Raw genomic sequence first — 25394 nt, forward strand, 5'->3', positions numbered from 1 at the left:
AATATCAAAGTGCCCTCTCAGGGGGAGCTGACATCAAGGGAAGCGTGGGGGGGTTGAATTAAGGCTCCTTTAGTAGATGTGATTGGGAGCCAAAGGGGGCCAAAACATGACCATCTGTCTGCTTGGACTGTCTCTACAGGGGGGGAGGCTGGACAGATTGGAGCAGGACTTTCCAAACATGCCTCTGCTGCTTACAGCTGTGCACAGGAGGTCAAGCACTGCTGAGGTGACTTGCATGTTTTTAAGAGGGTGTATCTGTGTTTGCAAGTCCTGATCCAAGAATAATCAACCCCCCAAAACACTAAAAACTGTGGATTTTAGTGGGTGGAATGCTTTATTATGACAAATCCCATCAGTCTGAATACAAGAAGCAGACAGATGAACAGTAAAACACACAGGCACAGAGGCAGCCACTCCTTACAAGCAGCCAGAAATAATATAACCGCTCCGACAGCATCACACAGAAACATTTGGTAAAGGCGTGGCGCTGCTATATTCCGATTCCCATCATGTTTTACCATGTTTTTCCATCCAGATGTTCAGCCAATGAGCGGTCCTGCTGTGTTTTCCAGTGAAGGCAGGAGGAGGCGGAGGGAGGAATGCTGCAGGATGCTTATTATTATGGCTGTCAAACCCAGTGGCGATTAGACAAAGCGGTCCTGTTTAATGTAAAGATTCGGGGAGATGATTTGCACCATGTCCGCCGCAGCTGTCGCGGTATGGCTTGGTACGGGTACGTATCGACTGAACTCGGAAATATCCCGACATTTTTGAAAACGGTTCGGCTCTGGTGAAGTATCCGAGCTAGTTAGCTAGCTAGTTAGCTCGCTGCCGTTGAGCATTTTTTTCCAAGACGCTGAGGAGGAGACAAGAGGAAAAAATGGCTACCAATTTGACAGCTAGACCGTTACACGTTATGGATTTTCACAGTGCACTTAGTGACAAATTGTGTTCTCTACGGTACCTTACATTTCCAGCTGTTAGTAACAACGTTTTTCTTGCTAGCTGTGTTTCTTGTCGGTCATTATTTCAGCCTTTTTTCCCCTCTTAGCGCAGGCCTGGTTTATGTAGAACAGGTGTGTTATGAATGCCTAATTACCTCGCTCCTGACAGTTCAGCAGCTCAGGTTATTCAAAATTTAATGTAGGGAATAGGTTCGTTTATTTCAATACACTGCTCCTAAAAGTCTGCACACTCATAGCTGCCACTTTATTAGGTACTCACAGCCTATACAGTCTCTGCAGTGAGTCCCACCTCCATGAAATATCTATGGTTCAATCACTGACCTAAGCCTGAGATATGTTATTGTGGTTACAATCTTAAAAGAAAAATATACATTAGATTTCCATATCAGGATAGCCTGGAATCAGCAAATGTTGTTAAAAAGTGCCCCAAACAATTGGTTATCAAAATAAGTGTTGACTAATGGATAATGTCCTCTCAGTGCCCCTGTTTACTGCTGTAACACTGGTATATACTTCGTTCTTTTTGCTACTGGGAACTTAAGACCAGCTCTTTATCTAGCTTTTTTTTACACTGATGATGTTTTGACAATTTTAATATCCATCCATCCAGCCTGTCCCAGCTGCCACGGGACATATGTCAGGGTACATCTTGGACAGACAGCCATTCACACTTATGGGCAATTTAGAATCACCACTTCTCTAGCTGGGACCATATCCTCAGGTAATGGCACATGGCATGAGCATGTATTGAGACTGCGGTTTGGGAAAGCCCTCAGAGGGGACTGGTGGTGGGTCCCGGGCTGGGCAGATTCCCATGTAGTTATGAAAGGCGAAAGAATTGAAAAAGAGAGGGAGGATTTTTACCCACAAGGATTTTGTGGGGAGAAAAATGGAGATGAGAAGGTAACAAGTGCACCTTTAGTGACGTTCAAGTACATTTCAACATGTTATCCTCAAAATCAGGATAATAGAAAATTCTGAACAATGTGCATGAATGCTTCCCATGTTTGCTTCTTTTTGAACTCATCCTCAAGCACCAGTTGATGGATTTCAGGACAGATAAAAACACCTTCCTTAATTTTGGCTTTACTTTTCTCGAAACCAAATGCATCGCCCTTTTCAGTCCAGTCGTCTCTAGTTATCAAATACTTGCGATATTATAACTAAAAAAGGAAATGAGACATTCCACATGAAAACAGTTTTCAGATTTGGAAAATAGCAAGTAGAATTTGTTAAAGTGCAGGCAAAAGAATCCCAGTAGCAAAACACTTGTTAACCAGTTTAATGTTTTTTCAGGCTTTGATAAAACGTCAAAATTAAGGGGCCCATTCACAGCACGTTACTATAGTGTTAACTAACATGAAGAGAGTGGGATATATTACTCCACAGTCAAAACACACTATGGCTTTATACACAGAGACCTAATACTCATAAATAGAGAAGTGCTATTGAGTTTGAAAGCAGAAGGGCTTTCAAACTGAGAGCTAATCCTTCACAAAGGCTAGTGTCCTGTTGTGCAATTTTCAAGATAGTGTCAGGATCTGCACTGAAATCTAATGGCTTCTTCTTCTCTGACCATATTCCACCTCTCCAACAAGCCACATTAAATTCAGCCTGGCGATCCCGCTTGATATAAATGCGGCAGTGTGTAGTGCAGTATTTGTTGTCTAGTCAATATGCTTACATTTTGTTTTGTACTTTGTCTAGATTGGTTTTAACATTTTGTGAAGTATTTTAGAAAATATTTAAAACTCCTCTAAAACAATAACTATGACAACAGGCTTTAATTAATGCTGGACGGGTGCAACAGACTGAATCAGATTTTTGTCAGTGTGCTTTAAAAACTGGGTGTTGTTGTTTAAATTGCTGCTAAAAAAAGAAACTTGTTCCATTCATGCTTTTATCCATTGATCCAGTAGTTTGCACTGTGCATGCCTATGACACGAAACACAGCGCTTTACACGGGAGAAATGTCCGTGTGGAGCAATCCGTGGCCTTGAAGCACAGAGCAGCCGTGTCCAGAGACGGTGAGTGGGTGTGTGCAGTGGTGCACGTCATGTGTTGACCCGCTGTCCCCCTCCCCCTCCCCTCGGTCATAACACAGTGACACGCTCAGCTGGTTCCCCATTAATACTGGCATTATTGTTTTGAGTTGTCTGCTGTCCCCCAGACTTGGCCCACTTTCTTCTGCTGTAGCTGCACTTTAATGAATTTGAATGCCATCTAAACCTTGTCCTTGCTAGAATTAGAAGTCCTCCTAAATCATTAACTGTTACAGAAAGCAATATTTATTCTGCTTAACGTGATGTCGATACTTTGCAGCACTGTTTTAAAGCTAATGAGCACTGTAGATACATTTTTTATTTACTTACATTTATTGAGCGCGAGAGGATGGAACTGGTGGTTTCGTGCCCGCCCTTGTCTTTATCCGTTGACTTCTGCTTGTTGTGACACCAGCAGCGACTTTCACTTCCATGTCTGAGAGCAGGTCGAGGCTCAGACTCTGTTGGCAGAATACTACAACAGTAGCGATCCTTGTTTTCTGGGCTTCCCCGCTAAACACCAAAGGAGCACATGCATTCCTCATGACCCGGACTGCACATGAAGCTGACTCAACAGAACTAAAGGACATCCTTCTGTTGTCTCTCATCTAGTTTGAGGCCTCAGTTAGCTGGAGCCAATTGAAGGAGGGAGGTTTACTTTTCTTCACGTTACCAATGGCATTTTTAGCAAATCCAATGTCAGTCGTGACGTTATCCCAGTCTAAGTTCAGTCCAGAAAATCATAAAGTTGGTTAGCTATTTCCACCACCCCTAAGGCCTGTCAAGCATCTACTATGGTATGATGGTATGTGGGTTAAAAAGTTAAAAAGCAGTGTTTGAATATTTTAAGCAATTTATAGAGAATATATAGACGGTAGTGCAACATTCCTGTTGTTGGGAAAATCTAACTTCTTATATGTGTTGTCATGCACATCTTGCCTCACTACCTTTGTCCTCCAACTGAAGCTGCGTTAGTATGCAGTGGACAGTTTAGCATTAACCTTAAATTGGTGATGTATTGGTGCACGGTGGAAGTGCTGCAGGTCATCAACTCGAGAAGGCCTGGCAGAAAGTCATCCTGCTGCAAATAAGCAGATCTGATGCTATTAGCAAATCCTCGGTGTGGCTTAGTTAGTGATCTCTACTTACACTGGCTGAGCCATAAGTGGAAGCTGCTGCATTGAAACATACTTAAGCTTCACTGACTAAAAAATAAAATTGTCTTCATCCCTAAGTCTTTGTTGTTGGATGAAAAGGTTTAATATCAGTAGGTTAAAACACTTCGTTTTTTCTTGAGGCTGTTCGAATGTCCTACATCTCCCATCTCCGAATCTCTTGCAAATGTTCACAGCACATCCAGTTTTGGGCTCAGAGTAAAGCAGCATAGCCAGGATTTGACCTTGACCGGCATGGTCTGAAAGTGGTCCTTTGTGTGGCGGAGAATTAATGAGGCCCAATGTGTCACATAATAGAATCCGAGGGCGTGCATTCAGCTTTGAGGATCGACCGAAGTCATCAGTGAGTAAGCGGTCTGCTGAGACTGAATGAGGGTTTATTTTTGGTCTCGGACTAACCCAGATCCTAATGCGATGGGTGCAGCGGTTGCGGTGAGAAGAGCCATCGCACAGATTAGTCATGCCCAGGTGGTTTTCTTGAAAAGAGATGTGGTGGATACGACCTCAGGTTGTTCGTCTAACACCACATTTAGCAGCCGCTAAATGCTATTGATTGTATCTTGCCGTGACTGAGCCCTTGGGGACTGTAGACACATGGTCATTTCAGCGTCTCTGTCACTGACCACAGCTGTAGGAGGGTTTAACATACATGTGGGACCGTTTTATGTCTTTAGAGTTGCAGTATCTCACTGGTGTACTTGTAGATGCTGAGGGTTTATTAATTAATCTGCATCTAATGTTCACTTCTCCTTCTCATTGACATGAATTAAAATGTAAATCCAGCTATTACTCTCTTCAGTGCATTCTCCTTGAAAGTCAGCCTGTGTTCACTGTAGAAGGAGAAGAGTACTTAATATTATGATGCTAATGATAGAAAATGCTGGGTTGATTAGCAGATTAGAAAGGGTTGTAAAACTTGGGAAAACCAGCCACGCTTTGCCCGTGGGAAGGCACATATGTACATAGAGAATTTACCCAGGCTTTTACCTAGTTGCTTAATGTGTCTGGAGTTGTATGTCCGCGGGCAAGAACAGTTCAAACCCCTTCTCTCTCTCCCTCTTTGGCACTTCATAGCACAGATCTCCAGTCCAGTCTCCCTTCCTCCTCCTCCCCCTCTTCTTCTTCTTCCTTGTACACTCGGCCTCAGTCTCCCATGGTGATTAAAAATTGAGTTCCCACCCACTGTGGCACAGAGAAGGCAAAAATCGAGAACGGAAAGAGAGAACGAGAGAGGGAAAAAAAGAAAACTCTGTGCTAAAAAAAAGCCGTGAGGTCTAAAGTACACAAGCAAAAAAAGATGAAGCAAGAGAGGAGGAAGTAATGAAAGAGAAAGACACAAAAGGAGGGAGAGCGAGAGGGAGAGAGATGGGCAAATCACCCCCGGTCTTACATTGTGTAAATTTTTGTTAAGGGGCTACCATTTCCCTAGTGATGCCCTTCACAAATAAAGACTAAATGTTTGTGTTTGAAACGGAGCGGGGGCTAAAAAGACAGCACAATGGAGATCAAGTGGGGGGAGGGCGTTAAAAGAACTGTACAATCTGAGTGACTCTCATTACTGCTGCTTTTACTCACAGTACCTCAGACGCTTTTCCTTCCTTTAACTGGTTTTGTTAAGCGCCTCTTCTTTACAGAGCTGTAGTCTGTCTGAGCAATAATCTGATTTTTTCTTTTCACACTTGTTGACGTTTGTGGGAAGTGAATGCTTCTACCTTTACAAGAATGCAGATGCGAGGCAAGAGAAACGGATAGAATAGATCACCGCAAACACTTATTGATTTCACGTTTAAACTAGTTTAACATTTTCTCTTTTTTTCCATTTGCTGTTGCTGGCAGGACATTAAAGTGGACTTTTTGTGCTCATTTTCAACTAAATATATTCAAATGCGTCTGTCTAAAAATGACTTTGGGGCAATTTTTGTTTTTTAAATGTGGTAAAGGCTATAAATAAAATAGATGTGACAGACTACATGAAAATATTTGGACATAGTGTGTATGTGTGTGTGCCAAAATATGAAAAAGCACCAAGGTCCACTTTATTGATGAAGTGTACGCACGCAGGAAATGTTCTGCTTACTTCTGTTGTCTTTAAAATGTGTGTTTCAGTGGTCACCATCCTGTCGAGGTCGCACGCAGACCGTAATGTCTACCCGTCTGCAGGGGTGTTGTTCGTCCACGTTCTGGAGAGGGAGTATTTCAAAGGAGAGTTTCCTCCTTACCCAAAAGCAGGTATAACGCTGTCACATTCACACTGTGATCAAAAACATGTTATTATCATGTTTGTATAGTATATCATCAATATATCTGAATATCTAAATACATCTGAAACATTTGTAGAGGTGGTGATTGCATATAAACTCCATAGAGTGCTGCTTATTTCATAACGCCGCAAAGTGGTCGAAACGTTATTGGCCCACCTACCGTTACAGTGTTCTGTCTGCAGGTGACCCCAGCAACGACCCGATCACTTTCAACACCAACCTAAAGGGCTACCCCGACAGGCCGGGCTGGCTGCGATATATCCAAAGGACCCCACATAGTGACGGAGTGCTCTACGGTTCTCCCACTGCAGAGCACATTGGCAAGCCCACTGTCATAGAGGTGGGTGGTTGGACTGCTTTCAAAGTGAAAAGAGTGGAGATTAAGTAATTTGTGCTGCTGCTTATTTCAACTATGGAAAGAGATTGCTTGTTTGTGTGCCAAAAGTCTTGAGCAAATTTAAAACATTCAATGAAATCTGTCAAGTTGTAGTCCAAGGATGAGTTGGAATTTATTTCACTGAGCCCAGCTGATTTGCATATGTGTTTGGAAGCGACGTAGTACTATGTTACTCTTTAAGATGCTAGACTTAAATTCCTTTATACTTGTTATGCTTTCCCATAAGCTACTGTACAAATTCTTTTCCCAAAAGGCTTAAAGTGTTCAACGGCGCCTCAGCTGGGTACAGAACCCGGGTCGTGTATCTAGCTCAGCCTTGTCCGGAGAGCTGCTGCCTTATAAGCTGGACTGATCTGGGCTTAAACTTTCACCTCTGTGTCCTACAGATTACTGCCTATAACAGGCGCACTTTCGAGACAGCGCGGCACAACTTGGTCATAAACATCAAGGCTGCAGAAGGTAAGAGGAACTTGTACATAAGAGCTTAGAGCAAACAGAGATCAGACTGCGCAGCTTCGCTGATTAAATCCTGAAAGCACACTCGGTACTTGGACTGTGTAATGAGCTTCCCTCAAGAGAAAATGTTGTCTTTGATTACTTTTATCAAGCACAACCAAAAGTTCATTGTTGGTCTTTGAATGTAAATGCAGCAGGTGATAAAGTAACATCACTGCATTGAGTAGCTGTTCTGAAGCTTTTATAAGATAAGTCCATTTCATGTCAACTTGTCAAAATCTGCAGATGAAGGTTATGTGATAAGATCATAATGTCTTGAAAGGATACTTGAAGGACTGTATAGTTCTAGTGAAGTGTCCACTTCAGTCAGTCATAGTGAAAACCCCCCACAATCCTGCCTCAGTTTTCATTGTATTGCTGTGGAGAGCATCTCTGCACCTGCACTTCTGTAGATTTGCTCACTGCCATATTGACCCGTCACAGTACAGGCAGTACAGTATGAACTGAGTCAGGGGGAACGCTCAGCAGCTGTTCAAACCGCTAATGTGACATCACTCTCCCTGTGCTGTGATGTCATCTGCCATCTGGCCCCCGAAGGAAGCAGAGTCATAACAAGGCAGCGCAGGCAAAGCAGTGTCCGGTGGACAGACTGGTAAAAATCAGTGTCAGCTACTGTTTGCACCACCTCAGCCTGCTGCCTTTAACCTCTTTAAGTCTTTCTCTCTGACTGTGTCTTTGTCTCTGTGCACAGAGTTCCCCCTACCTTACCAAGCAGAATTCTACATCAAAAATATGAATGTGGAGGAGATGCTGGCCAGCGAGGTGCTGGGAGACTTCCTGGGAGCGGTGAAGAACGTTTGGCAGCCCGAGCGACTGAATGCCATCAACATTACCTCGGCATTGGACCGCGGTGGCCGGGTGCCGCTACCTATTAACAACTTAAAAGAAGGGTGAGGATCTGGACCTGGGTCTCATTTGAACAGAAAAAGAAAACATTTGTGAATTTTTTGATGTTTTTTTTTAAAGTAATCCCCTACTTACATATTTTCCTTTACAAGGATTCAAGGATAAGATTTAGCTCTACTCGGTTCAGCTCATCTGTGCCAAGTCTCTCCATGAGTGACCCCTTCACCTCTCTAAATCAAACAAATCAACAGTATTTTCAGCCCACTCACATTATGTTAACATTTAATTTAATTGGGGCTTTGGGGATCCTCAGTTTTCTGTAAATTAGATGAAAGCACGTAGCCGTCTACACCGATATGCTGTCAGTTCCTTTAATTCAGATGGGAATAGCCAACATGAGCTGCCATAAGTTGTTCATCAAAGATTTACGCTGGAACTTGAAAGCGTCTAGCAGAGCACTCAGCAGGAGAGAACACTTGATTATTACAAACCTCAGCATAAACTTGTAAAATTAGACTCCATCTTCTTCTTCTCTTCTCTCCTCTAGCGTCTATGTGATGGTCGGTGCTGATGTTCCCTTCTCGTCGTGCCTGCGGGAGGTGGAAAGCCCACATAACCAGCTGCGCTGCAGTCAGGAGATGGAGCCCGTCATCAGCTGTGACAAGAAGTTCCGAGCTCAGTTTCACATTGACTGGTGTAAGATTTCTCTGGTGAGGATGCGTTCCAACAAATTCACTAAAAATGCATTAAAATGCACTAAAAGTATGCAACCTCTAATTGATCTTTGTCTTTGTTTTTTTTTCTTTTAAGGTTGACATCAACAAAGTAGTCCCAGTTTACGTTACACGTCCCGAACCCGGAACGGGGATCCTGCCCGAATTTGGGGAGTACAAACCCCCGTCCGAGTCTCTGAAAAGCCGGGACTACTTTTCCGACTTCCTCGTCACGCTGGCTGTTCCCTCCGCCGTGGCGCTAGTTCTCTTCTTCATCCTCGGCTACACTATGTGCTGCAGGCGGGAAGGGGTGTAAGTGTGCTCGGTCTTAACATTTCTTTGCAAATTTTGCACCAAATACCCCAATAAGCAGCCAAAAGTGTACAAGAACCATATGAGAAACAGCAAAAATAAGCCTGAAAAGCTCAGTTAGCTGTGGAATAACTGAAAAAGAGTGGAAATCTGGACTTTAACTGCAGCTTGTCATTACCATGCAGTAGTTAAGTTCCTCATCAGTGTCTGTCTCGGGTCTCTGTGACTCTTGTCATCTGCATCTTGATGTTTTGAAACATAGCCACAACATCGACGATCAGTCATCCTCACCCATCGTTTACAGGCTGGGATAGACGTGCGCCCCCCCTCCCCTTTTTATTTTTTCACTCAGTGTTCCACATCATGTCCACCTTGTCTTTATCCAACAATCCATTCATTCACTTGTGTGCAGATGTTGCTTTACCTATTAATATTAGTATTTAATTCATCCATTTTGTTTTGTTTCTAGGGAAAAAAGAAACATGCAAACACCAGAGTAAGTGTTTTACCTCTCCTGTGTTCTTCTTTTAAATTTTATTTCTGTTCCCTCCCCCTCTGTTTTTTGTTTGCAGTTTTGGTCATTTATGTTGTCGTCCATGGCTGTTTCATGTCCATTCATACGCTCATACGTGCGTTGGCATTGGCATCCATTCATTCAGTGGGCTGCTGAAAAAAATGTAATGACCAGCTGTAGGATTATCAGAACTATGTACTCAGCATTACACCTAAAATTTAACTCAAACAAAAGGAAAACAAACCAAAAAAAAGAAAAAAAGAACAGCAGTAGGTGAGGTTGGATGTTATAGTTCTGTTTGTGCATGCACAAACTTGAGTGCACATCAGTTAAGCTTTGGTGAGACAACCCCCCTACCCATGACACAGAAACGTGCTACAATACGAATTCACTGCTTCTCCCCTCCTCCAGCATCCAGCTGGTTCACCACAGCTCCATCCAGAAGTCCACCAAGGAGCTGAGGAGCATGTCAAAGAACAGGGAGATCTCCTGGCCGCTCTCCACGCTGCCCGTCTTCAACCCAGTCAGCGGTGAGGTGGTTCCACCCATCCACCCCGACAACTACGAGACCACCAGCATGCCACTGATGCAGACACAGGCGTGAGTTCAGGGATTTGGTGGGAAGCATAAGACGGATGGATGACTAAGTACAGCCACACATACGCCCACACTCATTAGCAGATGCAGATATGAGGCTTATAGGTGTTAAATAGAAAATATGAGTTGGAACAATGCCATGTTGTTTCAAGCACTTTCCAACTATGTGGTGTTTACAACTATAGCTACAGAAAGCAAGTCAGGCCTTTGGAAAGTACAACTAGAGCTTAAGAGCTTCAAGCTGTCCCATGATTTCTCTTAATGGGCTTGAAACTAACAAAAAAACATTTTTATAACATGCTTTGGCATAATATTGTTGTTTATGATTTCAGGAATCTGCAAAACCAGATTACGATACCACAGCAGCGGCCATCAGGTGAGGATCTTAAGACAGCCGTCTTGTAATATGAAGCAGCTGAATGGTTAGAACTTATACAGGAACGTGTTTCAGGAGAATATTTCTAGGAATTCTTTGAAATGACAGATGTTTAACAGCAGCTCATAGCATAGAGTCAGCATAGCTGCATATCTGCTATTGGTAATCCACTCTCTCTTGCTGAATGTTCATCAGGACTTCAAGTGCAGTAAAGCATGCCTCTGAAGGTTTAAGCACATTCACAGTAAAAATGACTTACAGTTCACTTGCCTTTATATTACTTCTCACTAAATTCAGTTCTTGGACTATACTGGCATCAATAATGTGAATCCGTATAAAACCACCTCGCTTCATAGTTTCTTATAACTTCAGTCTGTTCCTTCTGCATCACTGCACCGTTATCATCTGCTGCATGAGCCGACTAATGGTGACGCTGACGTGTGAGCGCCCTCCTGTGAGCACGGGTATCAGCTGCATGATGCATTAACCGAATCCTCTCTCTGTTCACTGCTAACAAAGGAGATAACTATGTCATGTCAACATTTCGAAGGCTGGAGGTAGGTGCTGCCGGCTGTTCATGATTTAAAGTGGAGATAATTTGGGATCAAAGCAGAGAAGCTGCAGGATTTTTCATCTTCTCCATATTTATTTTACCATGCTAAAAGTGCTTGTGTCGCAAAATCCAAAAGACATTAAAAACATCATGACATGTTTGAACTGTATCCATAGGTGGCGCTGTAATAATAAGTTTAAACTTTTGCAGTCATCTCAAACAGAATATGGTCTGGAGTAAAATTCTAATTTCTCCTCTGAAATTCCTGGACCAAATGTCCAAAAATTAAGTGAGGATCATCTGTGGACTTTGTTGATCTCAAGTTGTGGTTGTGAACTTCAAAACATGATGAGTCTGCAGTGATGTGCAGTATGTCTTTGTAGTTAGGGTCAGCATTTTTATTTTGCTAAATGTCAGATCAAGCGTTACTACGCTATTTAACACGTTCAACTAACGGAGCGTGATGCTTTTGCAGAACACAAAATTATTATGCTTGCAAGTCAGCTACTGTAGGATGAAAAGGGACCAGGCAGGGTACAAACTGTCAGTCCTAGTTGTCAATAGCATGCATCAGTTACCAGCAAACAATAAGCACTAACAAAGTGTGTGCAGTCTGCTTGGATCCCGAGCATTGCTGCTTACATCTGTATTTAGTGTTAGATTTCTGGAAGTTTTGTCACGTCTCTGTGGTTCAGCTGTTGCTTTCACTGTGTTCCAGGTAAATGGTATTCCTGAGGAGAGAAAGGTGGCTGAAGCTCTGAATTTATGACCAGAAGCACCAGTGTTGCAGCTGCTCCTCTTCCTTTCTCCTAAAATTTGTGCCAACCTGCATGTGTCAGCAGTGAAAATTTTATTGTCCACTTGCGCACTTGCACCTTGACTAGTGAGTGTGAAAAAGACCCGAAGAGCTTAGCCGATTATAAAGATAACTTAGAATATTTTGGAATATCCGTTTAAATGTTTAAAGTGTGATTAATGTTTGTATGTCATACTGCTTTGCCCAGCGGACCTCTCGGGGCGTAAGGGTGTTTTATATTGAAATGCTTTCGTCGCCATGTGTTATAACATTTGTTCAATGTGTCACAGGATAATAAACTCTTTCAAAATAACAGTTTGTGTTTCTGTCCCAGTGGAAAACAAGAAAAACACCCCCTTCCCACTCCACCCACTAAAAGAAGCCAAAACAGCACATTTTTATGAAGATATTCTTAATGTACAACAGAATAAAGGCATTTATAAATAATATGGATACATTTCACATTTTTTAAGACATCACAATTTTTTTTTAATACATGTAATATATTTCAAAAGAGGCCCTACACGGGGTATAAATAGTTGTTGCTTTTACATGACCAAAGAGATCAATTAAGGCCCCATACATTAACCAAATTTACTGTATCGCGGTTGTTCACTAAGAGATGAGAAAAAAACAAAACAAACCATCGTACAGATCAGTAAACTTTACACCCCAAAGAGAATGGAAACACCTATATGCCATTCTTATCTGTACAATGAGGTGCTGAGTGGTTAAAAATTAAACATTTACTTGGCTCTCTCAGTTTGAGAACAGAACCCAAACAACCAGAAAGAAAGACGAAAGCTGCGCATTAAATTGTTCCGCTGTGGACCCACATTACATAAATGAATAGAGGATGACTTAATACCACGAATGTTTTCTACCTGATGGCAGCTGAAATAAAAGTTCATTTGCAATCTTATATTTTACGTTATATTGTCATAAATCTGCCAAACGACATTTGATTGAGCCAAATACAAAAAAAAGTGCATTGAGTATGTGCACTGGTACTGTGCTAAACTCAACGTTAAACGCTGAATATTACCGCAACAAGTAAATAGAAGGGGGATCTTTAAATAAAAATCATCTCCCCCTCACATGTTTGCCAGGACAAAAGGGGACAGACACCGCCTGATGAAATGTACGACATTTTTCCTTCCAGTAATGTCAGCTCAGTCAGTGCATTACCTAGTGGTTTCTAAATGATGTGGTTGTGGCCCCCATACAAAGTGCCTAAAACATGGAAGTTTATGATCACAGCTGCATCACAGATGTAAGTCTTCATCTGAAGATGTACTGTAGGTATAAGCCACTGGGAAAACCTCCAAAACAAAACACCACACAGTCTGTTTAAAAGGCATCACTAAGACATCACTGCAGTCACTCATTCACTGACTACAAAGTTCACTGGCTGTGGCAGCTCAAGAAAAACAGATGGGTAACAATTTAATGGAAATAAAAAAAATAAAGTGTCTTAGTGAGGCATTGGGTAAACATAATTTCTATCATCTTGTATTTTGAAGGAGGTATTTGGAGCAAAATCCAAGATCAGTAGGAAAGGGGAAAAAAAAAAAAAAAAAAAAATCTCTCAACCTATGTAAGTTAGGTTGAGCTCAGGTGACTTTAAAGGCCATTCAGTGACCTATTGGGGGGGAGGGGTCATATTGATTATGGGAGAAACCACTCCCATAGGGACAAATTTTATCATTGGTTTAAAAGGCAGTCACGCAAAACAACTTGTAAGTTGATTTACAGCGCCCCCTGCAGCCTTTCAGAGCCACCACATCCCCTTTCTGCAGAGGTCAAAGGTTTTCCTTTAATTTGTCACCCAGCAGTTTGCTTAGAACAGCACGTGAAACTTGGTACACTTTCTGCCAGAGGTATGAGGCATGTTTCAATGGACATTAAAAAACAATAACAGAACAAAATTACTGCTGAAGCAACGCTGTATAAAATAAATCTGTCACTATTGTACAAATATACACCGACTAGGAAGTAAGCTACAGATGAGACAAGACGGCTAAAAAGGATCAACCTCACCATCAGGTAATTGTCTATGAGGGTCTGGGATGGGTACAAAATTGTCTATAGAACACTTCCTTCACAAACAGCAGTCGCAGAGTATAAAATAAAACAAAGCCAGCCCCCACCCGCCCCACCCTCCCTCCAAAAAACTGTATAAAATATAAACTTAATTTAAATCATTAAATACTGTACATGTCACATAGAATTTCAGCGCTACAGCAGGTGGACCACAGCCTTTCAGCAACATTACGCACAAAAAAAAGAAAAACAAAAGAAAAACAACAGAAAAAAAATAAAACACAGCAAAAACACATCGAAGGATATTCCAACATATTAACCATTGCACTCCAAGTTTTCTGACTCTAGTCAATCTTTGATCATCCGAGCCAGTCGTTGGTCCATATATCTCATATTTAGATATCTGATGCAGTTTGAAGTCACCAGGTATACTGTACAACGTAATGTTGATGATAAAAATGCAGCACAATTTAACACATTTGTTGTAAAAGAGTAGATATCTGAATATGCAGGTTATGGATCCACCTGAGTGAAATCCCCCCTTCAACTGCTACTGCACAACATGGACGGAGTGTGTGCCAGGTGATCCCTCCCAAAGCGATTTACAGGAAGTTCTGCATGTAACAAAAACGTATTATCAGCGTTTGGCTAAACAGACGCGACGCTGCCAAACGCAGCAGGTGTGAGTCTTAAAATGAGGACGTCGTGCTTTGTTTTTTTTAGATTCTGCATTTCCAAAATCCTGAAACCAGATATTGTAAACATTTCATTGTTTTTATGTGTGTGTGTTTTTTAAACTCCTTTCCCAGAATTTGGACTTTGCTGTTAAAGGAGTGACTCCTTCTCTGTTGGGCATTTGTCTTTTCTTCAGTGTCTGACTTTCACAGCAGTCAGAAAAGTACGGACTCTGCTCAAATGTGGCCAGCGGACAGACTTTGTTCTCCCATGGGTCACTGCTGCCGACATCGTCTTACATCTCACCAGTAGCTAAAACACAAGGCTGCCTCCTGACTTCCATCTGTACCTCACTTCAATCTCAGCAGGGTCGTAGTGGGTCTCCCTCCCCTACCCCGGATCCCCTCAGGAGGTGTCTATCAGGCGCCAGGTGTGGGCTGGCCAGCCCTGGACACCAGCAGTATAACGAGACTGAGAGTTCCCATGGCCCCCAGTCTCTTCAGCAGAGCCATGCTGTCTTTGGGGATGACCACCTGGGCCAGGTCGTTAGTGATGAGGGAAATCTCATGAGCCACGCAAACAAAGATGAAGGTGCTAACCAAGATGTTGAGGGAAGGGTTTCCTGGGATGAGGACCAAAATCCCCTTGGTGTCAGCTGCAAGCCATATGTGGTACTGGCAAATGAAAAGCTGTGGGACAAAAAAAAAGCATGGTTTTAAAAAACACCTTTCATAAGACTCTAATCTTTTGTGATTGGAGGTTTATTTAAGGGTTATATTGCCAACTGTGTCTCTAGAGTAAGGAGAACCTTACCTCTAAGGAGATCTTTCCAAACCATGCAAAGAATGAGCTATATATAGAACGGGCATAGCCAGGAATGTTCCTGATGAGAATGAAGGCCAAAATCTGCCCACAAAACAGATCACAGACATTTTTAAGAATCCAAGTGTGACAACAGGCAAATCATGCACCATCTTATCACTAAAAAAGTAGCAGGCCAAGCAAGTCAAAGAACTGTAAACACTAAAGTGGTGTAAACAGAAGAATGGTTAAATATAGTAATGGTGGCAATATATGTAGAAAACATATCTTTTCCAGTGTGAATTGACGGTAGATAACATGCTGAGCTATTAGGCTTGGTCTCACAATTATATCAGACTGTCATGTAATCATGTTAAGTAGTAAATTTAACTTCATGACTCTAGGATGACATGGGCCCCCGTACTACGAAGAAAGCTCATCATATCCAGGTTATCTTTCCATTATCTGGATTCACTTTGCCTAACACTGGGAGGCATGATAAGCAGTCAGACACAAAGCTAGTTAGTCAGTTAATCCAGGATTGAATCTTTAAAAGATACCTTTAGCTTTTATTCTCTCAGCTGCAACGTAATTGGTGTTTGAGAGCAAGTAAATAATAAAAGTAAAAGAATGAATTTAAAATTAGTCTACATGTTCATATATTAATGTTACAGAACAATTAAATTGTTCTAAAATTGTTTTCAGACAACAAAAAAAATAAAAATAAAGTTACCTCTAATAATTTATATTTCTTACTGATCAGAGGCAAAGACATTAGACACTTAAAAATTTTTTAGACCTTGCTACTGATGGCGCACAGGAATGGTGATGCTATTTTCCAGAGAACTGATTGGTCAGCAGACAGTGATTTCACACCTGATTATCTCTAATCTCATCTGCGGTGCAGGTTTCCAAGGCGATATACCCTGAAATAACCCTGAAGTTACATGGATGAAACATCACAGTGCAGGCCTCTGATGTCAAGGTTGTTTCCAAACATGTAAATTAGCTCATCCAGACAGAACAGTGAGTGAAAGCGCAGATGTCCCAAACAGTTCAGACATTAAACAGTCTTTAACCTTCCAGCTTTTTAGCACAAGCTCTGTATATTATCCATCTGAGCTAATGTGAGAATGAGGCATTTAAGGCCTTAGCATCATCTGTCCTGCCTCCAGGTGCCACCTCTTAACCCAAAATCAAATGCGCGATTTCCATCAGTAACATCTAATCTGACTCAGAGAAACTTTCAGACTTGATTGCACCAACACTTCATGTGTGAAAAGCCAAAGAAACAAAGATAATGACAGATAAAAACTGTACCTGGACCACAGAGATATAGGGATGCATCTCGTTGCACTCTGTTTTGGTTTTGCAGCTGCTTGCCCATATTGAGTAAGTCTAGAATGACGTGGAGAAGATGTTAAGTGCCACATTTTACCAAACAGCCAGTAAGCTTTGGTAACTCACCCGTCACCAAGCTGATACTGTTATCTCCAGTTAATACAACAAAAACTTTCCAAGGCTTTGTCACATAAGTAAACATGGCTCCTGTTTAAGCATTCTATTTTGCACCTTGTGTTTACTACTTAAATATACAAAGAAAGAAGTCTAAATTTAAAAAAATAAATATTTAGCATTAGAAGGAATTATGTAACAGAGGATAACAATCTAAATTAAGAACTAACGCTCAGCACTGGTAAGACCAAAAATATGTGAAATGCAGACTTACTATGAAGGAGACAACAGAGAGGAAGAGGAGAAAGTTGGAAATCTTGGCAGAGAAGAGAGCCTCTCCTTTTCCCTCTGACAGCACCTGACGCTTCTGCAGCACCAGATAGATGAAGGCAAATAACATGCCATGTATCACCGCCTGCAGAAGAGTGCCAACACATTAAAAGATTACAGCAAAGGCTACAAAATTTGTTACCACTTGGGGGGGTGGGTCAAAAGGGGGCGGGCTCTGATGTGTAACACGAGTGGACAAAAACCTGGCTGCACCTTGAGGAAACACATTTGACTTACAAATCGGTCCAGCTTCCATCTGAACCACCACTCGTGGATGCTTCCATTCAGCTCGAAGAGCTTAGAGATGGGCCACACAGAGAAGACGCGCTCAAAAACGCCCTGGAGTCGTAATGCAAAACACAGAAATTACATAAAGCAAGTAGCATTTTAAAAATGGAGTAAACATCTGATTTTAAAAAATAAAATAAATTATAGCATAACTCAGTGGTCAATATGGTGCTGAGTGAATAACTTAGGACTTGTGACCATTTACATCTCTCAAACTCAAATATGCAATTAAAAGAAAGAAGGGTTACACTTAAGAACGATTTCAGCTGACCCACCTGTGAAAAGGCAAAAAAGCAGATGAAAATCAGGAGGCCCAGTAACTTTGCCAAGACCCCAAAATGCCACACGCCACTACCTGTCCAACAAAGAAGACATATGAAATGCAACCCTGCTGCTTGCACTTATGACATGAATTAATCATCTGTATTTATTCACACAGTGCAGGACACCACTGAGCGGAGTATATAAAGGTCAGTAATTTGACACCTACTGTTAGCCGTCTTCTGAAGGATCTGAGGCCAAATAGCCATTGTGGTGTAGATGACAACAAACCAGAATGTGACCAAGGGAACAAAGTAATAGAACTGGTACGGTCGGTCCATTACCACGCACAGCACCAGCACCAGGAAGTTCAGACGGAAAAGCACCTGCGGATGAATATGACACAAACACCTAAGCAGATACCCAAAGACAAATATATAACTCATACCCCCCCCAAAAAATCACACTATTTATCTGAACCCAAATTATTCTGTAATAACAATCATAATGTTATTGTCACAGCTGCCATTTTAAAAATCACTCATTCACTGAATTTTGTTCATTTTGGTGACGAGATCTAAAGTCACAGGGAGCCAGTGTGGAGTGGAGGACAAGGACTGTTTTTGTGTAGGTGAGTGTTCAATGCGTGGTGTGTCAAGCAGATTATGAGTGATGAATGTTCTGCAGGATACCATAGTCTGAATCTAGAGGAAAAGGTCATGGTGCATAACTCTATGCATGTTGTCCTTATGGAAAATTGTCCAATTGTTTTTCTTTTTATGGACAGAACTTCTCTATTACACCTCATGTGCATGATGTCTGCTATGACTGAGAAACAAATGTCAATAAGAATATAAAGTTAAAGTATAACTGACAGCACCCCTAACCTGGCACACTCTGTAAAGTCCAAAGTCTCCTTTGAGCCAAAAAAACGAAAAGTGTCCATAGCCAGTTTGAAATAGGTACGCTGCCACCAACACCCGCACATGCATGTACACTGGGATGAACTGAAAGACAGAAAAATAAAAAACATCAGGCTCTTCAGACATCAGCATACACAGCAGGAGACTCACAAATGGATTTTTGTAGACATAATTGGGACTCACAGCGCTCGCTCCAGATATGTGATAGATGAGGATGACGAGCTGCATCCAGCCTTTCCACTCGTCCGTTTGTTCTCGGTTGAGTAATTTTGCCTGCGTGGAAGCAAAGAAATAAAAAAAAATAGTGAGATTATGTAAATACTGTTATACTGTGGTGTTTGACGCAAAAACAAAACTTTACTGAGAAGCACCGTCTCACCTCCTTGCTGTTGTCACTGTAAAACACTCCCAGTACAAATATGTAGATGAGAGGGATGAAGAACGTGGAGTGCGTGTAAAACTTCTGCTCTTTCATGAACACATCTGCTCTGTCACAAAGGTAAAAATAGCCCATGATGACTCCCATCCTGCAGAGAGCCTGAAAAGGTGCTTTTGGGCCGGGGGGAACAGCTGCAGTGGCTGGCTTCTTCTCCTCTAGGCTCTCCACATCAGGGGGCACGTGTCGGCGGTGGCGATTGTTGCCAAGGATGTGGAAGACCACGAAGACCACGGCTGAGCCAAGAAAGAAAAGAGCCGACAGTTTCTGGAGCAAGTTAGGGGCTCGTAACGTCTGACAGCATGAACCATCGATAGGCCTCAGTATCTTGTTGCACACAGAGTTCATGAGGATCATGGCTCCCTGCCAGGATGGTTAAAAGGAGAGGTGAAGGGGAAGTGAGTACTAATCAAGGATACCGATAAAATAACCGCACTAACGCTGCACTCATTAATTAACTTACCACACTCCTGGTGCTCTCAGGCAGGTGCAAACCATCATCTGACTTGATAATGGTTTCCAGCGCAGCCTGACGGGAAGCAGCCACCAGTCTGACCCGAGATCTGCCATTACGCTTGCTGCTGTTGAGCACATCCACTGCTGCTTCATTGTACAGCTCCAGCTGCTGGTTGGTGATCATTTTCCTGTTCTCACTTAACACCTCTTCATTTACTGGATCTGCAGAAGGGGTTTAATCAAGAGGGTCCATGCATGAAAGCATGAAGTGAACAACCATTGTGCAATGTGGGAAATGACTATTGAGTGTGAAATGCTAAGTAGGAGGTTCAGAGATGTCAGTGTGGCACTTTATTTATTTATTTTGCCTGTTTTTTTTTTGTTTACAGTAAATTCTAACAATAAAAAAGTTAAAAATGGAAAATATGTTTACCAAACAGATGTGAAGTACAGCTAGAAATTTATTAGGCGTGTGTGCAGATTGGAAACTATTAATTCCTCTTTAATTAACGCTGTGTGTCTACTAAATAACAAGACTCTAGCTGTGCCAATTGAACCACTGTGAGTCTTATCATTTTCCAGTGATGCCTCGTACTTTAGAAGCCTGTCTATGATCATAAAACGATATTGTATAGTGCGAGTGGCTGAAACTGAGCACACCTTGCAGCACCCAGTAGACCTCCCCATGCTCAGCCACCTTCTCCAGCTGCCCCACGATTGCAGTCAAGTTGACTTTGTACTGCTGGAGGGCCTCATTGCTGCCACCGTGCAACTTGATGGACCACTGTGTAAATGGATAAACAGTCAGGATTGACATAACTATCGGCAGCCACCATGTTACACTTGTTTCATATAAAACATGCAGGCATTAACGCAGGTTACCGTGGCAGCTCCAAGGACGAGAACATCTGGCTTTGCTGAACCTTCCTGCAAAGCAAAAGAGACACCGCACTTAAGTTTACGAGCCGCACTTGACTCGCAATTTCCCTCACTTGTTAATGTTACTCACATGTGTCCATGATATCAAGCGTTCCTTCATTGAATTATTTGCCTCTGGGTACCACAGAAAGTCCTAAACACAAAGATGAAGTTTTAAAAAAACAACAACAACTTGTTCCAGGGTGTTTAGAAGAAAAATACAAAAAACGAGAACATGTTAAAACCAGGATATAAATAAATAGCTCACCACTTTAATAGAGTAGCTCTTGTCTTCAAAGGAAATGTCCTCATGCTTCAGATGTTAAGAAGTGGACAGAGGGAGACGAAGTGTGACATACAGTCAGTGATGCTTTGTCCCAGCTTGAGACCAAAACAGTACTGTATAGTTATAGGGTTATACCATAGCTTCATTTATCTTGTTGAGTTTCTGTGCAAGCCACTCGACTTTAACCTTTTTAAACATTGCAATGCCACGATGCCATCTATATCAGGCTTTAAAGTACTTCCATCTTTTGATATAAACGACTTTATTTATTTGACAGGTCAGCAGGGGGATTTTTTCTAACATTAAACCCATAGTCTGAAGTTAAATGATCAGACTTGAGAGAAGTAAGGAGGAGCAAAGTAACTATTGCTTTTAGAAGCCATAATTAAGCCACATAAATGTGAATGACTAGTCAAACTGCATTTTTTTTTTTTAGTCCTGTTGGTCTGGTTATTTATTAGAGCTGACTGGCAAAGTTCTCAAGGAAGACACACAGCCTTCAAAGCAGCCGCGATAGGTACGCATAAATCTTAGTCTGTTCTTCTAATTAGATTTAGGTTGCAGCCTTGATCAGTCAGAATTTAGAGCCATGTGTGATGGAAGAGAGACTTCCATTTTCAGGTTGAAATATTTTTAGTCAGTTTATGAATTTCCCTGGAAGCACTGGGCAGAGTGAGTTAAAGCATATCTTTGTGCCTCCTGTCTGTAGATCTGTTTAGCGCGCACCATCACCATTGTGAGAAAAACCCTGGGCTTGAACAGTGCCGTTTCTCACAATTACCTTGTTCCCCTCTTCTTTTCGTTCAGGGTTGATAATTTTGATGAAGGAGTAAAACAGCTGCCTGATTCGCGAATCGCCAACAAAGGCTACCCGCTTTTCAGAGAGGCAGGTTTTGGCTTCACTGTAAAACAAAAAAAGGTTGGTGAGGGCCGAGCACAGATAAAAAAAACCAAACATTTATTTACTGAGGTGGTTAATGTCATTGTCCTATATTTGTCCATGTGAGATCTTTTATCTTAAAGCACTTAGTTGAAATTACCCACAAACCCTTAGCTACTGACAAAAACTCACAACATCACTGCTACACATTGAAATCTTTATCACAAACATACAGTGTAATAACTTCGGAGTTGGTGTGACTCACATGCTTTTGTATTTGTGCATCATGCAGCCATAAGGCTGCCATACATCCTCCCCCAAGTAACGTCCTCTGGACAGCAGCCATTCACACGAGTCCCCTCCTGGAGGCAAGACACAGAAAACTTTCTGGTGAGGCGAAACAAACAAAATCTCGCTTTCACTCCCAGTTTCGCTCCGACTATGACAGAAACCTGCTGCCTCAATAGTCCCCTGGCTTTTCATTCTGTGCTGTCAAAAGGACCATACAATACACGGCTCTGGCAGGGGCCACAGTGCAAAATGAAGCCATCAGCGATCTAGCTCGAGCATAAATCTCTCCAGCTATTCATTTGTTCGCAAAATGAATGGAGCCATCTGCAGCTGAATCAATCCACAGAAACAGGCGAACATGAAAGGTGGGCAGACCAGCATGCAGCATCATTCTCAGCCAAAGCAGCTGCTCACAGTGTGTGCACACTCTGCTCCCTAACCTTTTCGTGGGTGACGTCCACACCGAGCAGCCTAGGTACGACGTACATGTAAATGTGCCTGCTTTAGTTATTCATAGTCCAACTCTATGCTCTGAGGACGTGTCACTGTTTGTCAACCAATTTATGAGCAAACCCTTCACTGATACATCCAGTGCACTATGCATATGCAAGTTACAGCCCTGGAACAAAGAAACGTGCAGCTACCGTGTAAGCAAGGCAGCAAAATCTAGTTTTTAAAGTTGTGAGCAGGGCTACAGGCACATTTGTGGCCAGTCTTACCGACACTGCATTTATTCAGGAAGCTAACTAAACAGCGTATTTACATGACATTGGTCTCCAGGTGCAGATCAAATACACTTCCACGAACCTTTCCAGGGCTTTTCCAGCAGCAATAAAGCGTTTCTGGCAGCAGGAACGTCAGCAGCATGTAAACACAGCTATTGGCGGTGTTAGCAGCTAACCAGCTGGATAAAGTCGGGTCAAATTCACGCTTCTTTTGGAGACTTAGTGCGTGAAACCAGCTATTTGCGGCACGCACGTTTTCAGGCGATAACTTTAACATCTAGAAAGCAACCCGTGACAAAAGCACGGCACCCAGTAGCTAAGAAAAGCGCTGGCATGCACAAGCAGCTACCTAGCTACCAGTAGCAATGTCAAGTGTTTCCAGTGGCCGCATCCACATTAAGTTGATCAAATAAAAGCAGCACTCACCTTCGTAATACCGCGAAGCAGCGTGAAATACAAGGAGTAAAAGAACAGCAGCCAGCGATATCAGTTTGGCATTTTTTATGGTAAAATGTTGATTTATTTCGCGTTTGCCCAGGCTATAGGCCAGGACCGCCATCTTTGCTCCTCCATGACAACAGGCAGCTGTGCAGTCTCGCGGCGGCGGCGCTCCGCTCAGCTCACCATCTGCCAGCTCCGCTCCCCGGCACACCGCCTCCTTCTCCTCCATCACTGCTGCTTAATGAGTCAGGTGCGGTTCAAGGAGACCTTCCAGCAGGTCTAAATTTGTCAACAAAAATTATTATTATTAATATTATTATTATTATGGTGGGGAAAATCGTTTCTTTCGGGTGTCTGTAAAAAAGAAGAAAAAAAAAGTGTTATACCGGAATGATCCCAGTCGAAAACAAAAGCAGGAACTTGGAGATGGTAACTTTTAGGAAAGCAGAGGCGCACTGTCGTCAGGTCGATAGAAAACAGTGGTTTATTAGTTTGCGCTGTTGGAAGAAGGCGTGGCTTTACCGAAAATTAATAATTAACCTGTAGTTTAGGGTGAAGGGACAGGCTGTTAAGGTGTCATACACTGGAGGTAATTAAACCAGCTTAACTGCATGTTTCCATGATTGTGCAGTGTGTCAAACATGTTACATTTTTTTATACACACTTTTAAACACAGTTGACTGTGTGGAAGAGTAAAAGAAGAAGAAGAAGTAATGGGTTCAAACAAAAAACAGACATCGAGTTTAGGGTTTTGTTTTTGTTTTTTGTTTTTAATTAGAGAGTATCAAAGGGGCTCTGTTGTGCCGTACTGCAGATTTTGATATAGATCGAGTACCAATACTCCTACAGGTACTTTTTAACCTATAAAGACAGTGTATGTAGTGTAGACTAGTGTGCCATGATTTATAATATGAATCATCTTCCATTTGCAAATTTTAAACACATTTTAATGATCACTAAATAACTGTGATTTGGACAGCATACCCAGTTTGCACACTATATGTTTTTATTTCCAAAAAACAGTGACTTTACTACAATTCAGTGAGCTACATACTGAACTTAGAGGTTAGAAGCAAAGTTTTAAGCCCATCACACTAGTATTGATCCTATTCTAGCGTTGGCATCGATTATATCGATATTTGGATCGATCTGGCCACCTGTAATACTCATGAGAGCTAAGAAGTCAATAACATCCAGGGTGTGAACACAGCTGCAGGATTGCACTGGCAGAAGGAACAACACGGAATCCACCTGCCATTTATGATTTCATTATCTTTAGCTGCTCATGAAAGCAGGATTTTTAATTGTAGCTGATAAAGATGAAACCAGTTTACCTTGTACACGTGGCTTCCTGTTACCAGTGAATTTCAGTGCCACTCCATTCTCAAACAGCTTATTTTTATTGTATGACTACAGGGTGGAGTGTTCTGCTGTCATCATCAAGTATAAAAAACAACTTTGATGGGGTGATGACAGGGTGCCTGAGCATCAGCTGCAGCTCAGTAAAGTTTGGGTGACTCGTGATAGGGTTCTTAACAAGAGGTCTCTCTACTTAATAGAAAGGTCTCAAAGAATCAGGCCTATGCGGCTGTACTCTGTAACATGACTGGATTTTTGTGACATGTGTCTGTTGTATTTTTGCTTATATCTGCAGAAACATGGTCGGAAAGCCGATCTTTTTTCTTTGTTTGCTTTTTTTTGTTGTCTTTTTGCTCCAACGATTATCTACACAGATGAGAGAGTCCATTATCCAACAACCTGTTGACCCACAATAGCAGCCAAAAACTTGAAATGCTTGCTTTTTGTATGATTTTATCAACCTCTCATATCATTCTGAAGGAATTTTGGCTCACTCTTCTTTCCAACATTCATTTTGTGGACACTGGTTCGTGCACAGCTCTGTTAAATGCCTGCCTTTCAGTCAGGTTGAAGTCTGGACTTTTGACTGGGCCATTGCAACACAAAAAGTTGTTTTTAAAAAATTTTTTTTTCAGCCATTCTGCTGTAGATTTGCTGCCATGTTTGGGGGTCACTGGCGTTTTGGCTTCAGATGTCAGACAGATGGCTTCATATTTGTTTCTAGAATACTTTAGCATACAGAGGAATTCATGATCAACTTAAT

The 25394-nt window shown here is 42.0% G+C and overlaps 3 protein-coding genes across 7 annotated transcripts in view; 1 reads left to right on the forward strand and 2 right to left on the reverse strand.

Moving 5' to 3' along the window:
* ppp1r9a (protein phosphatase 1, regulatory subunit 9A) overlaps nt 1-3967 on the reverse strand; it is a 55487-nt gene extending 51520 nt beyond the window's left edge. Inside the window, exon 1 of the mRNA XM_039605874.1 lies at nt 3338-3967. The gene's annotated coding sequence lies outside the window, so the exon portion shown is untranslated. The remainder of the gene's footprint in view (nt 1-3337) is intronic.
* On the forward strand, nt 446-12376 carry sgce (sarcoglycan, epsilon). 5 transcript variants are annotated; one of them, XM_031738797.2, is made up of 12 exons: nt 450-733; nt 6289-6411; nt 6626-6783; nt 7227-7299; nt 8048-8246; nt 8750-8912; nt 9013-9227; nt 9697-9723; nt 10153-10341; nt 10671-10714; nt 11234-11271; nt 11986-12376. In XM_031738797.2, exons 1-12 carry the CDS (start codon nt 685-687, stop codon nt 12034-12036), a joined length of 1329 nt encoding a protein of 442 aa, XP_031594657.1. In that variant the 5' UTR covers nt 450-684; the 3' UTR covers nt 12037-12376. The 5 variants fall into 5 exon arrangements, with proteins under 5 accessions (XP_031594658.1, XP_031594657.1, XP_039461815.1 ...); XM_031738798.2 differs by lacking the exon at nt 9697-9723 and having other exon boundaries at nt 446-733; XM_039605881.1 differs by lacking the exons at nt 11234-11271; nt 11986-12376 and adding an exon at nt 11087-11206 and having other exon boundaries at nt 451-733.
* Nucleotides 12377-12480: 104 nt separating this feature from the next.
* Nucleotides 12481-23720, reverse strand: casd1 (CAS1 domain containing 1). The gene is made up of 19 exons (XM_031738812.2): nt 23659-23720; nt 23258-23551; nt 22081-22177; nt 21717-21837; nt 20918-20962; nt 20741-20803; nt 20614-20658; nt 20392-20515; nt 19739-19953; nt 19219-19638; nt 19023-19112; nt 18804-18923; nt 18146-18302; nt 17931-18010; nt 17605-17706; nt 17312-17452; nt 16903-16980; nt 15595-15687; nt 12481-15470 (listed from the first exon to the last, which is right to left on the reverse strand). Exons 2-19 carry the CDS (start codon nt 23499-23501, stop codon nt 15201-15203), a joined length of 2505 nt encoding a protein of 834 aa, XP_031594672.2. The 5' UTR covers nt 23502-23551; nt 23659-23720; the 3' UTR covers nt 12481-15200.
* Between the last annotated feature and the right edge of the window lie 1674 nt (nt 23721-25394).

Source organism: Oreochromis aureus, linkage group 22 (assembly GCF_013358895.1).
Source record: "Oreochromis aureus strain Israel breed Guangdong linkage group 22, ZZ_aureus, whole genome shotgun sequence".
In the NCBI taxonomy this organism is placed as follows: Eukaryota; Metazoa; Chordata; class Actinopteri; order Cichliformes; family Cichlidae; genus Oreochromis; species Oreochromis aureus.